Here is a 22,651-nt window from a genome sequence, read left to right as displayed (position 1 = left end):
TTGCAACGATCAGAAAAATGAGATATAACGGCCCATAGGAAACAAAGACACTCAGTGCACTTGTTCAGGCAGATTGCGGTTCGGATGATGGAATGCCAAGAATGTTCTCCTGCAACGGGTTGTATCCATCACCTAAACTTACGGCCGAAGAAGGGAAAGAGATTAAAAAATAAAAACAAAAAGAGGCAAAACGTCCCCCGCTTTCGTTTCATGGCTGAAAAGGCGATCCGCAGATCTCATGCTCCGTCCGCCACAACCTTTGCCGTCATCATCAACCACATTTCTCGCTCTGCTCAGCGCATCTTTACCTTTCCCGTAAGCCCGGAGAAGCTCTGGAACATCGAACCCCCCATTTCACACAAGTCTTCGTGCTTCCCCCACGCCGATCGTCGAGAGTTTGGCCTCAATGCTATCAACGTGATCCCCACCCACCTGGACATCAACAGTTATTTTCGTCTGTCTATCATCCCAAGTCTCTGCCGGTAAGGTGTAAAGCAAAACGTAGCAATAGAATCTCCCAAGAGATGGAAAGAGAAAAGCCATCCCAGGACCCCACCCCTGGGTTCTTCCCCTCCCCAAAGAGACAATGGTTTCTTGGCGATCACTTCCCCTGTGCTGCTCCCGCCACTGTATCACCGTCTCAATCTCGGCGAACGTGCTCGCAGATCGGAATGCCATCCCCCCCTTCAGTAGCTCCAGGTAGCCTCCTGTGAGTGGTTTGTCCCGCTGGAAAGATAATACGCCACTATGTCTGTAGATCGAGGAGATAATCTTCCCCCGCGTGGCGGTGACTTGCCGCCTCGCCCCCTCTGCATTGGCCAGTCAAAAACACTTGTTTCTTCTGTCTTCTGTTGTCCTCCAGTGGTCTCCATCTCGGAAGGGGGGAGAGTAAAGCTGAAGAGGCTTGTAGCGCTGAGAAATCAGGGTGTTGTCACGCTGAATGGCTCGTAGATTAGCAAAGATCGGCCCTTCTTAGCGGTCGGTCGGCAGGGAGGGGGGGATCCTGTCGTCCACTGGCATATACCCATGTGAGAGAGTGATGATGAGAAATGTGAATCGCAGATTCGTGCAGCCCTAGCCCCTCCTTCATGGCCCCCGTGCTCGCCCACGGATTTCACGCCGTTCGTTCGCCCACCCCCACAACCGGAGACAGAAAGGGAACACCGCCACGGCTTGTGCTCTCGAGCTTACCTTGCTGTGAGAACCCTCGAGTGTGGCCAGCGCCTCAAGACTACCGCATCAGGCAATCGACAGGGCCGTGTGTGCCATCGCCATTGGCTCACCGTCAACGTTCCAGCGGGAGGGCAAGCGTCCCTCCCGCTACCGAGCAAAGCATCCCAGTTCCCTGATCGTGGCTAGAGAGGGGGGAGTGGCCACAAGGATAACGAGGAAACAAGAAAGAAAGAAAGCTTCCTCGTCGAAGCTGTAGAATCCTGCTCGTTCGGTGTCGAAGAAATACAAGTGAGAGATCAGAAGGAAGTGAAGAGGCTTTCAAGCATGCCCATCACCACCAGTTCATCAGAAACATCAGCAAACGGCTTGACGTATCTTGGGGCACCGGCGCTTCTTATCCTCGTCGCCTCAGCGAGGCGGCCCACCCCCTCTGTGGCTGGCCAGAGGGCGTCTCCTTTCTGATGGAACCCCTCCACCATGGTACCCATGCCGCCCGAAGCCTCGTGGGCGATCCCAAGAGTCTGGAATCATGTAGGGGTGCCGCAGCCCAATGAGCTGTCCCATTGATGGCCTGATAGAAAGTGACTTCCTCCTAACGAGACCCCAAAGACACCTACCCCTGGGGGCCCGATGCCTAGCAGCTGCAAGAGCGGCACCCTGCACAAAACAATCTTCGTTCCTCTCTGTGGCGGGTGCAGGAGAAACACGCCCCTTGACAATGGCCTGCTCAGCCACTTCAGCCACGCAAGTTGCCACTCACAATCTGTCTGAGACTCCGGATCACGCGGGTGTGGCCCGCCCTGGTTTCCGCATGGAGCAAGTGATCAACCTCTTCTCTGAACTTGTGGCGCTTGACATGGGAGCCGAGCTTTTCCTGAGCCCGCTCCGCTAAACTTCATTGTTCTAGCGAAGGGTGGCTGAACCCTTGGCCAGCTGAGGTCTTGACGTGCGGACTATTCTGACTGGTTATTTCCCCTGGAGAATGGTGCGAGCTTTGGGAGTTAGCGCGCAGCGATCGTCTCGTGGAGGGTGTGTAAGTGCTGGATTATCAAGCTGTGGCACCAGTTCTGGATAGCAGCCTCACAAATCGCGACACATCTTCTTGCCTAGACGTACACTAGAAGCGCAGAGGTCAGTTTCCAAGCAACAGACCCTGCCTTTCTCTGCGTTGTGCTTTCTCCGGAGCACGGCTGCTTGCATCAACACACACCTCACAAGGGCTATCCCGTGGTTTCTCCGCCGTCTCTCTTATTGCTTCTTGGGTCCAGGCTGCTTCCTGTCCTGCGGATGATCGGCGCCTGTATATCCGTATCGGGGGCACCAGTTGAGCCACCGGCGAAAGACAAACGGCTCCCGTCCCGTCGTATCTTGAGCCATTCACACTCTTGGTCGAACAGACTGGACACGGCAATGTGGCGAGTGCCACCCTTTTTAGGACACGGCTGGAACCTCGATCATTTGATGTACCAGTACCTGCAAATCCTGTGGCTTGCCTTCACCCCACCCTGGTGACCACTGATGATGTTCTCGTGCTGCTGTGCATGATGCAAGACGACTGTATGCGCTGTAGGTGCGCCGAGGCGCAGGGCCCTGAGGCCCTGAGATTGGAATATGCGATGCGATGCGCCGTCACTCTGATCCTCGCATGTACTCTTCTCGTACAGTTTGACGCAGTGCTGGCTGGTTGCGATATCAAGAGAGCGCTGATGATGCCCATTTCCGAGTAAACACGATTCCTCCGCGTAATTGCCAGATTACTGCACACTCTCCCATGTAGCCCGCCCCAACAGACCCAGAATTGCATCCGATGAAGTTGGAGGAGAGCCGCCCTTAGCCTCGGAAGGTCACCACCGTGAAGGCTATTGGCGTTGTTTTCCGACCCCAAATTCCCCGCACGCGACCCCTCACACCATGGGGCGTCTGTCAGAAGGTGGTTCATGTGTCCGACATGAAATGGGGGTTATTGTTCCGATGCGCACTTTCGAGTACTGGGATGGGCGCCGGGCACATGCACTGAAGTCGCATTGCCGTACTAAAAATGCCAGCATCAGTCGGCACACGCGGCAATGTTTCGGTATCCGTAGTCGAGGCCAGAACAATTGGCTGCGGGAGAAAGCATTGATCGAGAAGCCCTGGTCACCTCAATCAAAGTGACAACATATATCAAACCATCATCTCTCGGAGTACTGCTTGCGCTAGACACGCAGCGCCGATCGAAAACTCAGTGTCAAGACACAGCCTCTAATGTGCTGCCTGTGGCTTCATCGCCTGCCAGTAGCTGGACCATCCGTCAGCATCAGAGAAGACTTCCAGAGATCGACAGATCGACGGAGGAATTGATGGAGCGTCCAGACCAGACCCCGGAGACACGCAAGCACTCGCCACATTGCTAGTGGTGGCTTGCCCGACTGTGGCTTTATGCACAGCATCATAATAGCAATTGGGCGGCCTCGCCAAGTATGTTGTACTATGCCGATCTTCAAATGGAAACAAAGCTTCAAGAGTAGTTGGCAAACCAGACGAAGGCCTGGCAACGGTACATCAGTCGTCTCTACGGTGGAGGGGGGATAGGCCCTATGGAGTCCCTTCCGTCGTCGCGCGAAGAAGCGTTGAAACGTTTCCGACAGAGATCGATCGGATAGACAAGTTTGTATGGCGGGGGTGAGGGATGGCCATCATCCGTTGATGTTGTCAGCCCATCTTCCAGGATGCCCCAGGATGCCCCAGGCTGCGGCCGTCCGAAAGTTTGGATCCGGCCTCATTACGACAGGGATATAGCCGTGTTTCTTTAAATATCGTTTGATAATGATCGGAGTCTGGATGGCAGTGGTCTAGACCGTCACAGTGCATGTCGCCAATGGTTTCAATGCTGACCCAATGGCTCCCGTCATCGAAATGAACCATCTCGACGCGAGATTGGCAATGAGAAGAGGAAACCCCCCCCCCTCCATCGCGCCCAACGCGGCTAACGGCACCTTTGAGCATATGCCCGATGAATAACTGCGGCATATGCTTTGTGCTTAGTCAATACGACCGTACGGATTAGCATCCTATTCTTACGGTGCAGTGGTCAATCCTGACGTTGTCATTGAACCCGCAGTGAGGTTCTACGAATGGTGGAAATCTGCTAGTTCTTGGATAGTCCAAGAAAATCAATGAGTATGTTGCGTCTTCCAATGCTCACATTGCATATTCAACTAAACTCGTTGGCTTCGGTCCATGGACAGAAAGCCGATGTACAGGTTTATTTGTCGTTGAAAGAAAAGAAAGACAAAGGGTCAACCACCAAAAATAGTATGGGAAAATTGAAGCGATGCGGGAAGTGAAAGAAAAATAAGTCGCATCGTCGACTGTTGACAGGCTTGGTGAGTCACAGAAATCCAACTTCGAGCCGCACGTCGTGTCTGCAATTCGTTTCTCCAACAAGCCTCCCGAATACTGCCGAGTGTCCCTTTTGAAACGGCGGGATATCTTGTGTTTTACTGCCATGATTGCCCGTAGAGACCCAGATCTAATTGCCCAAATCATAAATCCGCCCACGTGGAATGTGGCCAAAAGCGTTGAAAAGAAGAAGCGGCCCATCCAGGGACTTGGTATCTCAAAATCAACAACGCCAACGGAGCGGTAGCCAACCATGCGTGTGCGTGTACGTGTGTATCTTGTGTGGTTTGTCGCCCATGCCGCCCGTATCCCAAAGGCCTACCTGGCGGCAGGTATCAAAATTCCGTCTAAAATCCGAATCCAATCGATTTTGTTGCTGAAGTAGAGATGGATCCAATTATATGGTATTAAAATTTGAGGCGCAATTCGTAGCCACTTTGGCTGGGCGAGTGGTCCATAGCGTCGCCCTCATTGGGATCGACAGCCATATCCCATTCACGTTTGAGCTGTACGGAATCGTCGTGCGTGATTTCCTTGACTTCGAGCATCATGTCCTGACCTTCTCTCAGCTCTTGGATGACATCATCATCCATTGCAACCTCGAGCCCGCGGTCGAGCACATGAACAGTCCGCAAGACTTTGGAGGGATCGAGGTTCCATTTGGCAGCCACACGGTAGTTGAACTCCTTCATGTTCCTCTGGGCCAAGTAAATGGCCCGATAGTAGTCTCGCTTCTCTGGGTCTGATGGGTTGGGCCGCATGACGTAAAAGCAGGCGACTGGCTTCACGACACGCTCGGGAGGCGGGCGGTAAGACGGATCCACGCCCAGGGCTTCGATCCAGCCGCTCAGGTTACCAGCATCATCTGTTTTGGTGACCTTGGCTGGCTGATCCGAACCCTGTCGAGAAGGTGGCTCGCCCGACCCTTCGCCGTCAAAGCCAGACCACTGTCGGTTGGGCACCACGGAAGCCTGAGAAGCCAGAGACAGAGAGCTCGGCGATGGCGAGACCAGGGAGGAGCCTGCGACGGAGCTGCGACCACTTCGAGCTTGCCAAGCAGGCCCTTCGCGGGATTCGACTTTGGTGAGATCGCCTTGCTCGCCGGGAAGCGAAACAGGATGCAGGTCGGGATCATCGAGATCTTCGCCGCGTAAGTAGAGTATGCTGACAGGCCGGGTGCTAGTGAACATGTCTTGTAGGGTCTGGAGCTTGAAATGCAAGTCTTCTTCGAGGGGAGGCCGAGCCCCACCACCAGCTGAGCTGGCTGAAGACATGGACCATGTTCTCTTGTGTTTCTGCACCTTACCGGGCCGCTGGTCGGCACCCTTAACTTGTGCCGTGGCACTCGACCTCTTACGCTTCCCAAAATCCTTCATGCCGCTTTCCGCTTGTGCAATCTGTTGCTTCAGCTTGTCGATTGTCTTCTTGACATGAGCCACGTCATTGGAGAGTTTTCGTTCGGCGCCGTGGTCACGGAACAGCTTGACCTTGCAGAAGCAAATCTCGGGATTGGCGTCTGCGGCTGGCTGCGTAGGGTCAGACGGAAAGGTGCTGGTCTTGGCACAAAGCCTGACAGGAATGCCCTTGACGCCCTTGGAGTGGCTAAAGTCAGTGGACAAGAAGTTGAAGCGAACGGCGATGTTGCACTCGGGGGCGCCGTTGATGCCGGGGGTCCAGACGACCGAAAAGCCGTCGAAGGATGCTGACTCAAGCTCAACGCGGGTTCTCTTGTCGTCACCATCAGTTGGCTGTCCCGCCTCGACATACTCGACGGCTTGTAGCTTCCCGCCTCTTTGGTGGGCCTCATTCGTGCCCCTTCCCTCCTTCCACAAGGCCCAACAAACCCCGGGCTTCTGTCGTTGCTGCTCATCCTCGAAGGAGATTCGAACGAAGGTGCGGAATCTGGTCCCTGGCGCCACGGGAATCGTTGCGTTGGTGTCGATGATGGAAAGAGAGTACGCCTGGCCTTTGTTGAGGTATGTAACGGGGATCTCGTCCGCGTGTTTGATCATGGCAGTGGGGGCGTTGAGGGTGGCATGGAAACGGAACTTCTCAGCCGATGGCGGCAAGGCCGCGGCCATGGGCATTCCCCCGAATTGACGCCCCTGGAAACCAATCATGGGCGAGTTGTGGAACGCGCTGTCAATGGAAGTCATTCGTTCTTCAGACGGGTCGGAGTTCATCGGTGATCCGTCTTGCTCCATGGTCTCATAGCCAGTATCTTGATGCACAAATGTCGAGGGCGCAAATGATTGCTGAGGAGCAGTAGGCTGAATGAAGGGGTTGAAGGGTTGGTGGAACTGCTGGGGGTGCATCCCTTGGTGGTGGAAACTGGAAAGGTCCATCATGGGTTGCCCAGAGTTCATTGCGCCCTCCGACGTAGGCATCGACAACGGGGTTCCAAGACCCATACCGAGGCCCAGGGTGGGTGTGTGCAGGTCACCGGCCTGCGGGTGATAAATGGTGTTAGTGCCTCCCGGCGTGGGAGTGTAATAACCGGGCGGCGCATTGGCAAAGTTTGTAAAGGAAAATGAGTTTGGGTCCAGCAGTGACGGCGTGAACCTCCAGGGCTCGTTCGTGGCTCTGGGAGTCGGATCTTGGTCCCTGAAAGCTTCTTGACTGAGGCTGTGGTTTCTGCGGGAAGTTTAAAGTTAGCGAGTCGAATTGGGCAAGTGAAGGGAAAAAAGAAGACCAAGAAAACCGCCTCGCATGATCCGTGAGCAGGTACCCCCGCGTATCTGCCTGCTGCATCCTGGCGGGTGCGACCGGGTGCCGCAACGGCCACAGCATAACATGACTCAACGATAGCCGCGTCTACGCATTGCGAACACTTCATGATGGGGGGCCACTACTGACCTTTCTTGGACGCCCGGAAGCGGTGGGACCATGGTGGTATTGTCAACGGCAGCGCTTTGAGCGTCGGCCGGTCCCGTGGTCGTAACAGCTACCTCGGGGAACTGCCTTCGGAAGGTGGCCAGCAGCTCATCGCCGGGCTTTTGGGCGCTTGTTCTATAGACCGGGGTACGAGTCAGCGCGAGTCCAAGGCAGGCGCAAAACGCTTTCTATATGGCGTAACCACGCGGATCCCGTGCAGGGAGCCGGGTCGCACCAGCGTTCTTGGCTGGCGCATTGAGCAGAGAGGGTTGGCAAAGACTTACCGTTGGCGAAACATTTGGACGACGGCAAATTATACGTGCTGCCCAGCGACAGCGATTACGCGATGCTATTCAGCAGTGGTGCGTAGTCCTTCGAATTTTGGACAGTCTCTTTCTGGCGAGCGATCGAAAAATTCCGAATCCTCGCCCTCGTGTTGCGAGCTTGCGGTACCTCTAGTCGTTTTCCTGTCGGACTTGCAGCTAGTCGGGTCTCGGCGTTGTTAACGAGCGTAGGTCAGGTGGGGGAAGGCCGAGCTTTGGCGCCTCATAGAGCGGCGGAGAAAAGAACGAGTGAATGGGTCGGTGATGGTGTCGCACGCGGTCGCAGCGCAAAGTGAAATTTCGTGCGAGATCGGGTTTTCAAATGGGTGATGAGCAGTGATAGCCGCTAGTGAAGTCGAAATATTGCAGGTTGAAGAAATGGTAGGCGCTCCGGTATGACGTCCGTGGGGAGGGAGCGATATATTAGAGGGCGCGGTGGGTACCTGGCATGCACACTACTACGTGTGTGAAGCAAGGCGGGCAGACCAGGGTGCAGCGGAGCAGCGATGGCCTAGATGCGCCGTAGGCTTTAATCTCGATGTCGGATCTGTTCTACTTGGGCGAGGCGACAAGGAAAGCGGATGTGACGGCTTGGCCAAGAAAACCGAGTGAGAAGACGAAGACGATGGCCGACCAAAGCCATATACGCACGACAAAAGGTAGTCACGCAGCGAGAGCGCGTTTGTTCGCCTGTCTCAGCGACTTGTCTCTTGTGCGGTCCGAGTGCGCGCGCAGTGCTGTTGACCGACTGTCTCTGCCTGGTGATGAAAGTGAGTTGAGCTGTCAACGGCTGAAGGCGGCGCGTAGGATTGTTGTGGAAAGCGCAAAGAGCTGAGAGGGTTCGTATGCGCAACGGCGACCAAGGACGCAGAAAACAAGACGGTTGAAGTTCGAGACAAGTGTTCAGGCAAGACGAGCTGAGGATTCCGAGGGAAGGGGGGATGATGGATGGGATGAGCGGTATCTAAAGTATGGACGTGTGTGTATGCACGCTTGTAGAGCCCAGGTGAGGTAAGGATGGGGTGTGTGCGCGCGGGTTCGAAGTGCAGTGCCCTTTGGGCTGGGTCGTGGGTCGTGGGTCGTGGGATGTGGGTATGGGTACAGATAGGTATGGATATGGGTCGTGGTATTGAGCCTAGGACCTCCTTGGAGAGCAGGATGGGGCCTTGGGTTGCGCTGGTAAGGGCAAGGGTGTGTGGGATATGGCTATGGGTGTTGGGGGTTGTTGGAGATGAGTAAAACGGGTCGTGGTGTATTTGTATCCGTAAGGATGCTCGGGGTCTGGGTACCTGACGATGTGCTTCGGTAAGGTATCGAAGCCAGGTAGTCAAGGTACGTACTCTTTCTCTCTCTCTTTTTTTCTTCTTTTCTTTTTTCCCTTTCCCTTCTTTCTGCTTCCGATGGTGGAAGCGAGGCAGCGTGAAGCAAGGTGCGGTGTGTGAGCAAAGGATCCTGGGCCGACACCCGTGACGGAGAGGGATCGATGGGTGGATGAAGTTGGAGAAGATGAGGAGCAAGCAGTAGCGGAGGTTGGCAGAAGGAAGAGGAGGAACGTGTCGACGATATAAGAGAACGAGAATTCGCAGCGGAGGTTTGACGTAGAATTTTAAAAAAAAAAGTAGTTGAAGAAATGAGAGAAAGAGCCGAGCAGTAATACAATGCAGAGAGAGCAGAGCAGAGCAGAGCAGAGCAGCGCCGTACGGGTAGTGAGAGCCGAGATGTGATGGTGTGATGCAAGAACGGCCAAGTCGAGTCGAGTCGAATAGTGAGGACTGACAGTTACCGGCTCTCCTCTCTTAGGCAGCGGGTATATCGATCTATCAATACTTACTTACCGAGAGGTCAAGGAAGGCAGACGGTGAGAAAAGAGAAGGTCCATGTGTGAGGTCGGTCATTTGGTGCTTCTGCTGGTACTCATACTGCTGCTGCTGCTGCTGCTGCTGCTGCTGCCGCTGCGCATTACAGACAGGCGAGGGTACCTAGGTAGGTAGACCGATGGTTGTGGAGGACGTTTTAGATACATCGCTGACAATGCAGCCGTCTGCCATCCAGAAGTACAGAAACGTACCGCCTCCCCTCGACTGCGTGTACATGGGGCCTGCTGCTCTCTCCCTCTCTCAACTCTGGTTCGCGCCTTCTCTCTGCGGTGGTCTGTACCCCGAACTGCGACTGTCGTTGTGTGTGTGTGTGCGTGTGAGTGTGTGTGGCTGACAGGGGCATGGATCGTTCTTCGGCGGCCTTCGTTCTCTACGTGTACACATACTCGCTCTTTCCATCCACGCCGTCTCCTTCCCTTGCTCAACCTACCTACCTTCCACCTCGGAAATAATTGTTAGTGCGCGACAATGGATCTCGTCACTTCCACCACCCCTCCCCCTCCTCCCCCTCTTCCCCCGGCATGAGATGTGTCGAGAGGGCCGTTTTATGCAGACACCCTCCGTCAATGTCTGACACACCACCACCACAATCAGCAACTGTCTACACCCCTTCGATGACTGCACCAAGCGACAAAAGTATGAAATCGGTACGTACCCAGCATCTTTCACTCATGTCCAGACGTGAGAGGACGTGAGGTCTAGTGTAAGTGAGATGAGTGAGGTAAGGCAGGCAAGGTGACGCCAGCCGCCCGACATTCTGTCCCCACGACTCGCGGACCATTGGCTGCATCACACACAGTCTGTCGGTGAAGTGAGGTGAGGTTGGGTGGGGGGTTGTGGCTTGCAAGCTCTGTGTTGTCGATTCCTCTGTCTCGATCTCGAATGGACGGGTGGGCTGCGCATCGAGCCGCTGATGTGTAGTGAACCTAGGTAGGTACGCAGAGTATCTGTATGTGTATCTGTACACGTAGCGTGCTGGAGAGGTGGGCGGCGCATTCACCACCGCGCGTCAAGCCCAGCCCGGCCGAGCCCGGTGGAAAGTCAATTGTGGCAACCTCCATTGTGGCTCGTCTTCTGCCTGCACTTCCTCCAAAGCCTTTCTTTTCTGTCGAAATAAGGGTACGTACTTTACTTCGTGCCTGATCTACTGTGGCCGGCCGGGCCTTCCTTCCCCCCTTCAACTGTCAGCCGACACGACACCTTACTTTCTCTAACTTCAGTAGACTCGGAGCAGAGAGATTTGGAGAGTGGGGTACGTACAGGGGGGAGGTAAGGCAGGCAAGTCACGCTACCTGCGGGCGACGTTACCCTTCTGACGTAGTTGCTCCCCATTGTGTTTTTTTTTTTTTTTTTTTTTTTTTTTTTTTTTGCTGACCACGTTCTGACAGAGAAAGAGACAAGAGGACGCGGCAGAAGGTCGGATAATGGCTGCGTTAATCGCAAACCTACCGCGTGGGTGCCTTATGTGCCCTAGGTGCCTTATAGCACCTCCGCCTCTGTCCATTCGTCAACTGCATGTCTTCTCCCTGCTTGCAGACAGGATGGGAGGTAAAAGGTGAGCTCATCCGAGTCTGCTCAGATGGCAGGGCCCCTCCGCGCTGCATCAGGTCTGGTGTGGTGTGGTCTGTTCTGATCTCGTTCACTAACCGCTGGTCCCCTTTCCCTTTGTCTCTTCCTCGCGCGTCTAGCTCCGCACGACAACACTACTAAGTATGTCTGGACAAGAACTCGACGTTGCTGCCGTGCCCCATCTTGGCAGGGCACAAGGAAGGGCGGGGATCGAGGACGTGTCGGGCGGTGGCCGAAGGGGATTGTAAACACCCATGCCTGCTCATGTGCCTCCTGCCTTGCCTCACCTTAGAGGAGTCATGTTATGACGCTTGTGCCAAAACAACGAGGTTTGAGCTTCGCATCCCACCTCTCGCCCCATCTCATCGCCGATGGCATCTCTTTCGTCAGGTAAGGCGGATGGATACACATACCTTTCTGCCCAGGAAGTCGAACTTTGCCTCGCTCGGCCTTGCCGTCTGTGTTTGATGCGAACAGACCGGGAGAAGGTGCCACTGACTGTCGTTTTTGTCGTTGCCTCCTGCCAAGTTGGTCCAGAGAGCGAGCGCTGGCTGAAAAGGGAAGCCTCGCACATGGCAAGTGCGCGAAGGAGGACATACTACCGAAACTCTAAATCATCATTCACCCAGCAGCACTTGCCCCGACGTCGTCGTTCCTTCACCTTTTAGCTCCTCTCCTATCCTTCCTTTCCCTTCCCTTCGCTCATTTCACCGCCCAAACCACTACCTAGGCATAGGTAGGTGTGCATGCATGCATGCATGCACCTTTTGGTTTTCCCCATCCTCTCTTTGGCATTTCTGTGTACCGTGCGCCCTTCGCTTCCATCATTCCCATCTCTCTCCCGTTCCCCGCCCCCCCTCAACCCTCGTCCCCCGTCCCCCGTCCTCCGTCCCTTGCCCTTAACTGCCTTTGCTTTTGTTTTTATTTGGTCCTACTGTAACCTGTAACCCCCCTTCGACAGGCTACATCCTTCTCTCCCTAGTTCCCCGTTGCTCCTACCGTCACAGTGCGATGTGGGCTGGAGTGGATATAGTCTGATTAAGGCGTTGCGTCCTGGATCGGTCATTTCTTTGTATCATCGTGCTTCTGACAGCTCGATGCTCTATACCCCAGCACCACCGACCCCAGAAAACACCCAACGCTGATCGCTAGCCACTGGAGCATTGAGCGGCTTCGTCTCGCATGCCGTTTTTATTCATTTACCTACGGGCATGGCGTACGGACTATGTTTTGCATCACCATCTTCGCTGGGGGCCTCAACTATCGACTGGGTTACGCCTGGCAGAAGGCTTTCCGTTGCCCGTCCTCTTCTGGGCAATCGCACTTGTTATCCTGTTTGGTTATTTGTTTGTTTTTCTTTCGGTTTTCTTTCCTTTTTTCCCCCTCCTGATTCATTGTGTCCAAGCCGGCCACTCAAGATAATATGGCAACCGCCCCCCCCCCCCCCCCCCCCCCCCCTTCTCGCTCAATGCGTCGGACGCATTCCATTAGGAGGAGGCTTCATCCGCTTGTTCGCCGCCACTCCGTCTAGCCATTCCTGACCGGAGGCGCCTCAACGAGGCGTTACGTTTATCCCTCTGATTTATTAGCACGCGGGTTGGCTCAACAAACTGCTAGGAGAGCGACGACGGCCAACAAGATGCCGGTCTTTGTCATGGCTTGTCACATCCCTAATGTCTCGGCTCGTATCACTGAGAGCACGCCAATGGCTGTATACAGTACAGTCTCTGATACTGCTCACTCGCAGCATACCTTTGCAGAGCAGCTTTCCTTTCCTGCGTCGAATAGGGCTGGAGCACGGCAAAGAACCGTTTGTCCTACGGTTGGACGGAAGCCCATATCCTCTCGTCTTTTCTAGTGTAGTACCACTACGTATAGCTCTACTGCACACAGCCCCAACTATACGTTGGAATTGGTCTGCACGAAGACCCCTGGACCCTTAGACCGTGTGGCTGTGCAATCTCCGTTTTGCCCCCTTCCTAGGCCAAGCGAAGCTGCCGAGTCCCAATCGAGCTACGCCAGAAGGGCCGAGGGGCGGAACCTTCAGGCTCATTTGACAGACTCTAGTGCGCACGCACCGAAACGGTCATGCCCGACGACGCTCATAGGTAGAGCTGCTACGCTCCAACCGCCCTGACGTTACGCTAGGGATAGCCGACATGCTCGCTGAATTACGCTCCCGAGAAACCGGACTTGCCCTGACGGGAGGTGGCGACAACGGGAATCGTCATGCTCATCACCCAGCAGATCTTTGCATCTACGGCTAGGGTAGCCGGCACTGAAAGTTAGACTTCACTATCGGCATCAGCTCGGCTGGGTATCGTCGGCGACTTATTCGATGGCGACGACAGTCCAGCATTGACTGGGTATCTCCGCAACCAAGCTCTTGGGATGCGCCGTTTTCTTGACCACCGAGGGCAAGTCACTGCGCTATGCGCCGTGTTTGCTGTCTCGGTTCGGCAGCGCACTCAACATTCCATCCCTCTCTGATGTGCAGGTGCTCCTGTTACCAGCAATCCGCCCACCCCTGGCCGACGATGTATTAAGGGTGTTTGCTTAATCAGTCTCGATCCCTAGCGTATTTGCCACGGGGACGGGTCCGAGCAGCAAAGCGCACGCTCATACGCATCTTTTCCATTGTAAAAAAAAGCAAGCTGGATACCTATAGGGGGTGCAGCCTCTCTGATCCCAAGGCCGCCATCGTCCCAGTATGTCTACGCTAACACTCCGCTTCTTGCTGATGTGTCTGACTCGACATCCTTGGTTGTTCTCGACGGTGGCTTTCGGCCAGTCTGTCCTGTTCCAGACAACTGGCCAGGCAGGCCGGCCGTTTCACGCCATCTCACAAACTCTTCAGTAGCGCCGTCAGAAACGTCGCCAACGTTCGTTTAATCCGAATAGCGCGCCGTTGTCGCCCTTGGTACTCTTATTCGTTCCCGCCGGCACCAGGCACGTGGCGTGATTCCCGTCCCGCTCAGATGATTACTGATTGGTCTTGTGCTGTTTAGGCGTCACCGGCTGGCACACGGCATGAAGGAGCCAGCAAATCAACAATGCAAGTTGCCAGTTCGGTTACGACGCCACACCGAGATATGTATTGTATTATAGGTACTCCTCCACTTATTCGCCGGAGACGATTGCCATCGGCGGCGTTGAAATGGGAATGTCTCACAATCGCCATGGCCGTCCTAGTTCTCGGCGTGCTCGTAGCATCGACCACGGAGACCAAGTGTCGGCTTCTCTGAATCTCGCACACAATGGGAATGGGAGGCCATGCGAGGGTAACGCAATGCCTGGTCTTCGGCTGGCAGTTGCTCGAAGGGGGTGCAATTTCCGTAACATCGATTTTCGGGGGCGCTTGCATAAGGCCTAGATGCATAGTAGAACACGCTCATGCACCCACTATCTACTTGCTCGGCTGTTTGCGACGATTTTGCGAGAGAACACGACTACGACGCTCCATTGTCTTTTCGGTGGCACCCCATTTTTTCAGGCGTCTGGTTCATCATCATCCACATGTGAAGAGATGATGATGATGAAGAAGAAGAAGAAGAAGAAGAAGAAGAAGTAGAAAACAAGAATGAAAAAAGAAAGAAAGAAAAAAAGGGCCCGAGAATGGGGCTGTGTTGCCTTCATATCCGCGATACGACTCTACTGCAGCGTTCGAGCTTAGTGCATCGACTCAACCAAAGTATGGGCCCCGATATAACTGCAGCTCCCGTCATCTAACGTTCATTTGGACTTTGTAAGGGTATTCCGAAGGGTCCTAGCGGCATGTACTATGCTTGGCACTTGGGTATACTGACGCGACGACAATACCGGACGAAGAACGACGCTGCATTCCATTTTGCTTCTAAGCTTATCTCTTGCAGACTCCAACCGGGTCCGTATGCTAGGGTACAAGGCGTGTCTTGTCACTATTCACCTCTCACTTTCAACCAAACAAGAGCTTCACATTAATCGTGGTCGGGTGCCTGATGGCGGGGGAGAGGGTCAATGGGAGATTACCGGACCCAGTGGGTTCACACTCTGGCCATTGAAGAAAGCTCAAGAGTTCAATTGAGCCTGCTTGCGTGCTCATCAACAGAAGATCGACTGTCGATGAAGACTCGAGTGATGGCCAGACCGAAAGAATCCTTGAAATGGGCCAGCCGCCGGCCACAGCATTCTCCAGCACGTCCCAAGAGTTCGGTGGAGGCACTGGGTCCTGTTCGAGTGTCGACAACTGCCCCTGCAAAACACAAGCACCGGGTCTGTGTACAGTTCGTTCTAAGCGCCGGCGAACGTCAAGTCTTAACGACGTCTCCAAAGCGTTGGAATCACGCGAAGAGCCAGCACCAACGCACACGCACGCATACATGTATACACAGAATAGGGCGATATCACCCAACGGCTTTGTCGCATCAATGGCTCGAGAAACGTCAATGATAGCCTCACGGCGGGTCTGAAGTCGATATGAGGGTCCAAACCGTCTCATGTCAAGTCTAACCCCAGGGCCGGTATGCGTTTCGCATAACTGGGGTTGTCCCTAAATAACTCAGGATGAGGCCGGGGGTAACCGGAGAAGAACTGATGTCATAGTACAACCTCCTTACCCACATTTCAATTTATAGAGTTCGAAACGTCGACAACGGGTCGCGACAACCTCACGACTTGGTTCGGTTATCATGCAAGGAGATGCTATGCTTTTGCTCTGCTCGAGCCCTGCAGGAGCTGGCAGACTAGGTACCCCAAAAGTGCATGACAGGATGACGCCAGCATCCCAAGAGACATCTGTATGTCACTCTGGGGGTCGAGAACAAGGCTTCGCTTGTCTGTTCCTGATTGTCGATCATGTTTTCCACACCCTTGGTATCGACCCTGGGCATGGTTCGGTAGTTCGTTCCGGAGCACAGGTTTGACGGGAGAAACCACATGCCGCCGAGCTGGTATCTATGAACAACAACAACAACAACAACAGGTGCAAGCAGCCAGTATTTGTCAAGTATGACGAAGACCTTTTACAGTATAAGTTTGCAGCACAGAAGTCAAATGCCGGCACTATAGTCAAGAAAACGTAACCGGATCTCAGGGTTTGGCATCGGAACCGTATAGGGGCCGCCTCCCATCGCAGGGGTAGACCTGACAATACTGTCGTTTTGGGGCAGATTCCTGTCGGCCTCAGTATGGTGGTGCTACGCCTGTGCACAAGAGCACCCAAACCCCAAACAAATTCACCAAGCGTCAATAGTTGGTGTCCATTACTCTCTCTCTCTCTCTTCCTTCGAAAATGCGGCTCACGCCACATACACACCTCCCGTGTACAAGCCAGCCATCGTTGTCGTCATGGGCATGCACGGGATGAAGCCCTCGTGGGGTCGGCCTTGTGACCATTTGAAGAAAACATGGTGAGCATGGGACAAGGGTTGACAGAACTCAAGCTGAATATCGCCTCCCCAAAGTCGCACTGTTGCCATCGCCAAAAAGTCAAATGCCTCACTGACGACACCGGTGACCAGCCGGAATGGAACTCGCAACATGGGCTCTGATCTTGATGGGGGAGTTTTTTTTTTTTTTTTTTTTTTTTTTTTTTTTTTTTTTTTTTTTTGCTTGCTTGCTTGTTGCCACATGGATGGAGACCAACACCAAAATTTTCTTCACTCTTACACTCTGAAGTGGATGTTGACGAGAATGGAGAGGACGATCTGGTGCCCTGCTTTCCCGCATTAGGCACTGAGGAGAAAGTAAGCTACATAGTACAAGTACGGGAGTATGGACTATGTAGCTTATACGTTATACAGGGAGTTTATGTACAGTACAGGACGCAGGGGGACCCAGCCTGAGCAGGCTCCATCTCATCTCCATTTTTTATCTTCGACAAGGACCGGGGATAGATGTTGACGTTGGAGAGAGAAGGCACCGCCACGGATGAATGATGTCATAAGGTGTCCGGCAAAACGCAGTTCTCCCCCCCCCCCCCCCCCTCTCCCTCTCCCAAAGGGCGGGTCTCTTTCACGGAAATGTCTTCTCGTCTCCACCGGGCTCATATCTTTCGATGCCTCTGGCTCCATCTCTCTCCAATGAGCTGACGAGTCGCCCCTATAGCCTTCCTCCTCTTACTCAGTGCTGCTGCACCGAACCTGCATGTTTTCGTTTGCAAAACAAAACTCTACGCGGCACGCTCGATTCGTGGCAGTGGTCGACGACAGAGAGGCGACGGGAGATGCAGCATCAACCGTCGCGAAGAGATGAAACCGGCGACGACTACCTACAGGCACGCGATGGTTACCCTAGAACCAATTACGAAGTTGCGCGGAACAGATTTCGAAACCGGAACCCTGCCATCTGATCATGCCCTTTACTCACGGAGTCGTCCCAGCTTGGCGGCTCTTCTTCGCGCTCCTCGATGCCTGCAGGGCACATCCCATGCCGTCCGAATCGGGATGTTGTGATAGCCGGAGCAACGCCATACCACCTACAGAAGGCCCCCCCCCTCGTCTGGGCTCTCTTTACGGCTCCACGAGAACATTGGAATACGGGATCCAGTTTTGGCGTCTCGCGCCGCTCGGAGTGCGGCACATTGATGATGTGGCTGCGGTGCGCCAGATGGACCTCGTTACCGAGTCTACTTGAGCGCATGTTCAAAGGCGCCCCTCCCAAGCCGCTACAGCGACATTATGCTCAACTGAATTGCTTGGCCGGATAATCCGCCGGGTGGGTACGGAAATGGGTGCTGTCATGGCGAGATTGTAGAGTACTTTGCCAACGGGTCACTGCTCCCAGAGCTTACCCCGGGATCTCATGGTCTCTCTTCCCAGGATACCATGTCCAATTCAGTTTGTGCCGCCACCCAACAGGAAGCCACGATACCAACGTGACCAGTGACGATGTTGCCCTCCCACGAGGACAACGCTGTGGCAACATCGTGATTGAGGAACTAGGTATCAAAAGCCTATGCCACGGTACACACGAATATCAAGCCATGCTGTTGACGAAGCCCCTGGAATCGGCAACGCACCTTGGAAAACGTGCCTCGGTCATTTTACATAGTAGTTTAGTACAGGCCCAGATCGAAGCTATCTGTCTTGCACTACGGTGTCTAGGGCCGCAGGTTTCGCCAAGCTTTGCGAGTGCAACGTTTTATTTTTTATTTTTTGCTGGTCTGTGTGGGTAAGCAGCCCTGACGGAGCCTGGGTTCAAGGTGTCATGCATGTTGATGGGGCCGGAGGGCGTGTGGCATCGGAGCACACGCTCATGGGGGAATAGGCTTGCTTGCCAGCAGACCCCCATGTCGTTCCGCCGGTTTTTTCCTCACGCAAGCTCAATATCCGCTCGAGTTTGCGACCACTGTCGATGGTGGGCAACCCCGATCCGTGGGCTCGTCTGTATTTTGGAAGCCCGTATCGGGGCCATCCCGCGCCTGCGGCACGACTAATGAAGGATGAGCACTGCCAGTAGGGTTTTGGTCCCCTCAAGGGTCCTGCCACCCGTCTACCGTAGGGGACTGCTCGAGTCTTTCTTGGGCATGATCGCCGGTGAAGCCAAAGTTAGTCCGACAGTCCGACATCATGACATCCAGTAGCTACGCCTGCCACGCACATGGCAGTCATATCATGATTAGTAGTACAGCGCATACGGGCGGGCGATGGGTCATGTCAGACGGGTCGGATTCACCTCAGCATTATACGCAAGGCCCCTCGGACAGCTTCCCCCCCGTCGGAGCTGCATGGCGCGCCTCACGACCATGCCGCGGTTGGAACTGGCAAAACCCTACGACGTCTCGTGTGTGTTGAACCACCAGGGGGGGCGGCGGTCGGTGGCTACCGTCCGAAAACGTCGATTGGAAATGACGCAAGTTGGACAATATCACGCCCCGTTATGTGCCAACAAACCTGACAAAATGCAGCTCATCCGTCGCACGCGAGTCAGTTCAAATGTCTGTACCAAAAGATGCATTTGGATGGAATCCCAAATCACCAAACAGAGGGAGGGGGCGGGAGGCGGTAGAGACCCCCCCTGGTCTCTCATCCTGGGGGGCTTAATTGCAATCTTAGCGAGCTGCGAGCGCAGTAGTCGCACACACGCACAAGGCCACATAGGCCGCAGCGCAGTCAGAGGAGGCATAGTCAACAGAGAGTCAACGAGGGAGCGCCGCCTTTGGGCTGTGGGGACGCGCGAAGTCGCCCGTCCGGCGCGTCGGTGATGAGGAGCTTTCGTCAATATGCGTCAGCGCGGCCTCTCTCTCGTTAGCGGGCGGTTGAGTTCACCTGCTTGGGTCAAGGTCCCCACCTCACGTCGCAGTGGGAGTCCCGGGGCACAACGTGCACTTTGCCGGAACTGGAAAAAGACGGCCCCCATCCAGGGACCGTTGTCGTCGTCCTTCCCCTTCCCCCTCCCGGAACGTGCCCTTCCTCTCGGGACTAAGAGATGACGATGCCTTAGAGTCAATCTTGTAAGCGCCGGGGGACGAGGGTGGCCGGGCAGAGGTTGCAGCACTAACGGCGGCAAAGGGAAAAAAGCAAAGGTGTATCGGTGGCAGATGCGCAGGTACGACGATGTCGTTTACTTGGATGCGCAAGCGTCATCCCTATACGGTGGCCATTCGGCGTCCATACGGCGATATACGATGGACGTCTATAAACTAGTGTAGGTAGTTGAGCAGAGACAGGAAGCGTGAGCGCCGCCGCACATGCATCACGTCAGAGCCATCCGCTCGCCCACGATAATTCCATCCAATGTGCAAGTTGGGGCGGGACGTTTGGTCCAATCTCGTCGAGTTTTGATTTCCGGAGAAGAAGAAGAAGAGGAAAGAGAAGAAGAAGAAAAAGGAACCAACAAGAGTCAGTTGCTGGTTCGTGTGCTCGTGCCGTGCAGTGGCTGTCGAAGGTCGCTCGGCAATCCAAGACCTCTCACTGGTGGTCGGAGAGAGTTCCGCGCGCGCGTGCGACAGCGCCCCTGTGGCGAGCTGGGCTGGGATCAGGGTTGGGTTCCGCGGATTTGCCCTAGGAACACCTTAACAACCGTAAGGGGTCCCCCAGGGACGCCGCCGGGATGCATCGATTATTGGCGGCCGCGGTTGCCGAAGACGGGCTGTTTCCCGCCGATCATGAGGTCATTGTCGAGTGGAAAACTGTTCGCGAGACCTTTCCATTGCGTGGGTTTTGCGGGGGCACCGGCGCCCTTGGGCCGGGCTTACGCAACACTTGCGAAGGGAAAAGGGAGGAGGGGTGGGGGAAGGGGGAGGGGGCGGCATGAATGCATATGCGGCAGATGATGGCACTCGATGAAGCTCGGCTCCAGTCATCAACAATTGATGAGCGGAACAAAGTTTGCATTGGGCTTGGGAACGAGGGACTCGGAAAAAGAATGTTCAACCCGCGATGATCATTCCTCGACGAGGTATGCTTCTCGACGGCCAGGAGATCATCCTCAATGGAACCCTTGATCGCAGGGCCCCTGGGGAAATCATTGGAAATGGGATATATTTATAGAGGGCTGAGCCACGACGGTGATGGTGGGGGGGAGCCCATAAACCACCACTTGGGGACGTATTGGGGGAGGAGGCACTGACGTTATTTGCGTACGATTTCTGTAAGCGGCAGACATGGGGGGATGTTTGGGTATTGCATTGGACCGGGAAGGGGGCTCGGTGGTTGTAAAGCACCCCCGGTCCCCCGAGACGCATATCCGACGTCGAGGATCTCAAGAGGGGGGGAGACGGCGGCGCATTGGCGCGAGCAGGGCCGTGATGCCCGGGCCCTGGGCTCCGGTCAACCACGGGACTTTGCCACACGCTGATCTCTCGTGTTCGGCCGGATCCCCGAGGGGGGGGGGGGGGTGATCACAGAGACGCCGGGAGGGTGGAAATTTTGAGGGTGCATTGCGGCGAAGCAAGGAGAATGAAGGGGGGGCAAACCCGTTGGACGGTATGGATCATTGTCGGTCGGTGCTTATTGGGCGGGGTTTTGTTATTGAAGCTTGATTCCTGGTCGATTTAGTCTTTCCACCGATGCGATGCAACGCTTCAGGCGAACCCGGCGGTTGGTATGCTGGAAGAACGGTAAGAACAACGCAGATCTTCCAAGATTCCCGTTACGTCAGGAGACCCTGAAGTTGGCAGTTGGAAGGGGGGGGGCAAGAAAATCTCGAGGGTCTATACGAAGAGGCAAGCCTGGTTGGCACGCAGGTTGGCTGGCTTATTCCTCCGTTGGCACGAGCCGAGCGCAGCATGCAGGTACAAACGTACATTGCCCTGCCCCCCCTAAGGGTGGGACATTGTTGCATTCTCCGGCAAGTTTGATTCAAGCCATCTCGAGAGGGCCGTTCACTGTCGAGGGGGGGAGGGGGGTTTCTGACAGCAACATTGGGGGGCTCATTCATTGAAAAGGGAGAACTTCCGGAACGACGATCCCGGGATGTAAGGCGATGCAGGAAGGGTTGCACGGTGGATGGAGAGAGGTGCATTGTAACCCTTTTTTAGTTCTCGCCTCCGTACTGCTGTGGGCGCGATGAGGGTCTAATATCAAGATACTCGCGGTACGAAGCCGACAATGTATCTTTTCTCGTCTCTGGCCGGCCGATGGTGAAGGGAGGGGGGGATGAGATTTGATGCAACAGAGAAATGCCGCGAACCCGCTTTCAAACACACAACCTTGGATGGCATGCTCTTGCCACCCCTCGTCAAGACCCTGAGGTGGCATGACAAGAGGGCTTCAACCAGGGGATCTGCAGCAGCAATAGTTGCAGCCGCAGCAGCATTCCGGTGAACCGTAGAAAGCTCAATGACATGGTTAGATAGTGCATGCCCTCTCAGGGGTGGGAGAGAGATGAAGGATGGTGTAACTGTAGGTGTACGGTGGCAGGGTGTGTGTTGTTGTCTCGTGATGGCTTCATGTGATGAGGTCACGAGATACACGAAAGGGGTGGCGGTGGCGGCGGCGGCGTCGTTGTCGTCGGCGGGGACTCTTGAATGCGGCTCTAGGGCGAATTGCCCTCGTGATCAGTGGTGAGTGGATGAGTAGGGCCGTTGGTCGCCCATTGCACATGGGAACGTTATATATGAGCACCGAGGTTGACTCTGAGGATTTGATTCGGCCTTTGATCCGGAGTGCGAGCGTGGGGATTGGGGGCGCAGATGTGGTCGTGCATGCTGGCTGGCATCCCAGACAAGCCCACGGCACAGCTATCTAAGACATGCGGGCTTGGCCTTAGTCTGGCACGAAAGAACACGTGCGGCCGGTTTGGGTGAGATTGCCATCAATGGTGATTCTACCGCACGTGCTCAGGGGCGGCAGCTTCGCGGGCCGGCTGGCTAGTTTGGCTGGCTGGATGAGGCCCGGCTTGCTTAGGGGTTGGCCGTGACGGGCTTTCGGTAGGCGGTCGGGGGTGTCGTAGAGTCGAAGGAGCGTGTGGCGTTTTGGCGGTCAACACAAACTGTGAAATCCCCAGAATCGTGGCTTTCATGAGCTTCGTCGC

The 22,651-nt window shown here is 54.9% G+C and overlaps 4 protein-coding genes across 4 annotated transcripts; 1 reads left to right on the top strand and 3 right to left on the bottom strand.

Moving 5' to 3' along the window:
• Nucleotides 1-4,961: 4,961 nt before the first annotated feature.
• On the bottom strand, nt 4,962-7,726 carry LY79DRAFT_581291 (CP2 transcription factor; the record flags this gene model as incomplete). Its single annotated transcript, XM_060560178.1, has 3 exons — nt 4,962-7,188; nt 7,411-7,563; nt 7,713-7,726. 3 exons carry the CDS (start codon nt 7,724-7,726, stop codon nt 4,962-4,964), a joined length of 2,394 nt encoding a protein of 797 aa, XP_060412228.1.
• A 7,016-nt stretch (nt 7,727-14,742) lies between these two features.
• LY79DRAFT_559460 (uncharacterized protein) lies at nt 14,743-16,085 on the bottom strand. The gene is made up of 2 exons (XM_060558257.1): nt 14,938-16,085; nt 14,743-14,888 (listed from the first exon to the last, which is right to left on the bottom strand). Exon 1 carries the CDS (start codon nt 15,672-15,674, stop codon nt 15,132-15,134), a length of 543 nt encoding a protein of 180 aa, XP_060412227.1. The 5' UTR covers nt 15,675-16,085; the 3' UTR covers nt 14,743-14,888; nt 14,938-15,131.
• On the bottom strand, nt 15,919-17,142 carry LY79DRAFT_660713 (uncharacterized protein; the record flags this gene model as incomplete). Its single annotated transcript, XM_060562776.1, has 4 exons — nt 16,991-17,142; nt 16,844-16,925; nt 16,487-16,643; nt 15,919-16,129 (listed from the first exon to the last, which is right to left on the bottom strand). The coding sequence occupies exons 1-4, from the start codon at nt 17,039-17,041 to the stop codon at nt 15,919-15,921; spliced, it is 501 nt and encodes a 166-aa protein (XP_060412226.1). The 5' UTR covers nt 17,042-17,142.
• Nucleotides 17,143-19,583: 2,441 nt separating this feature from the next.
• On the top strand, nt 19,584-20,498 carry LY79DRAFT_276801 (uncharacterized protein). Its single transcript, XM_060552079.1, has one exon. The coding sequence runs from the start codon at nt 19,866-19,868 to the stop codon at nt 20,448-20,450; it is 585 nt and encodes a 194-aa protein (XP_060412225.1). The 5' UTR covers nt 19,584-19,865; the 3' UTR covers nt 20,451-20,498.
• Nucleotides 20,499-22,651: the final 2,153 nt, after the last annotated feature.

Source organism: Colletotrichum navitas (genome assembly GCF_030913465.1).
Source record: "Colletotrichum navitas strain CBS 125086 chromosome Unknown LY79scaffold_47, whole genome shotgun sequence".
Classification (NCBI taxonomy): domain Eukaryota; kingdom Fungi; phylum Ascomycota; class Sordariomycetes; order Glomerellales; family Glomerellaceae; genus Colletotrichum; species Colletotrichum navitas.
Note: the sequence above shows the minus strand (reverse complement) of the source record. Positions and strands in the feature narration are given on the sequence as shown.

Bases quoted from the DNA above. Each gene is read 5' to 3' on its own strand.
- LY79DRAFT_276801 (XM_060552079.1), top strand. From the start codon at position 19,866: ATGCATCACGTCAGAGCCATCCGCTCGCCCACGATAATTCCATCCAAT.
- LY79DRAFT_559460 (XM_060558257.1), bottom strand. From the start codon at position 15,674: ATGAGACGGTTTGGACCCTCATATCGACTTCAGACCCGCCGTGAGGCT.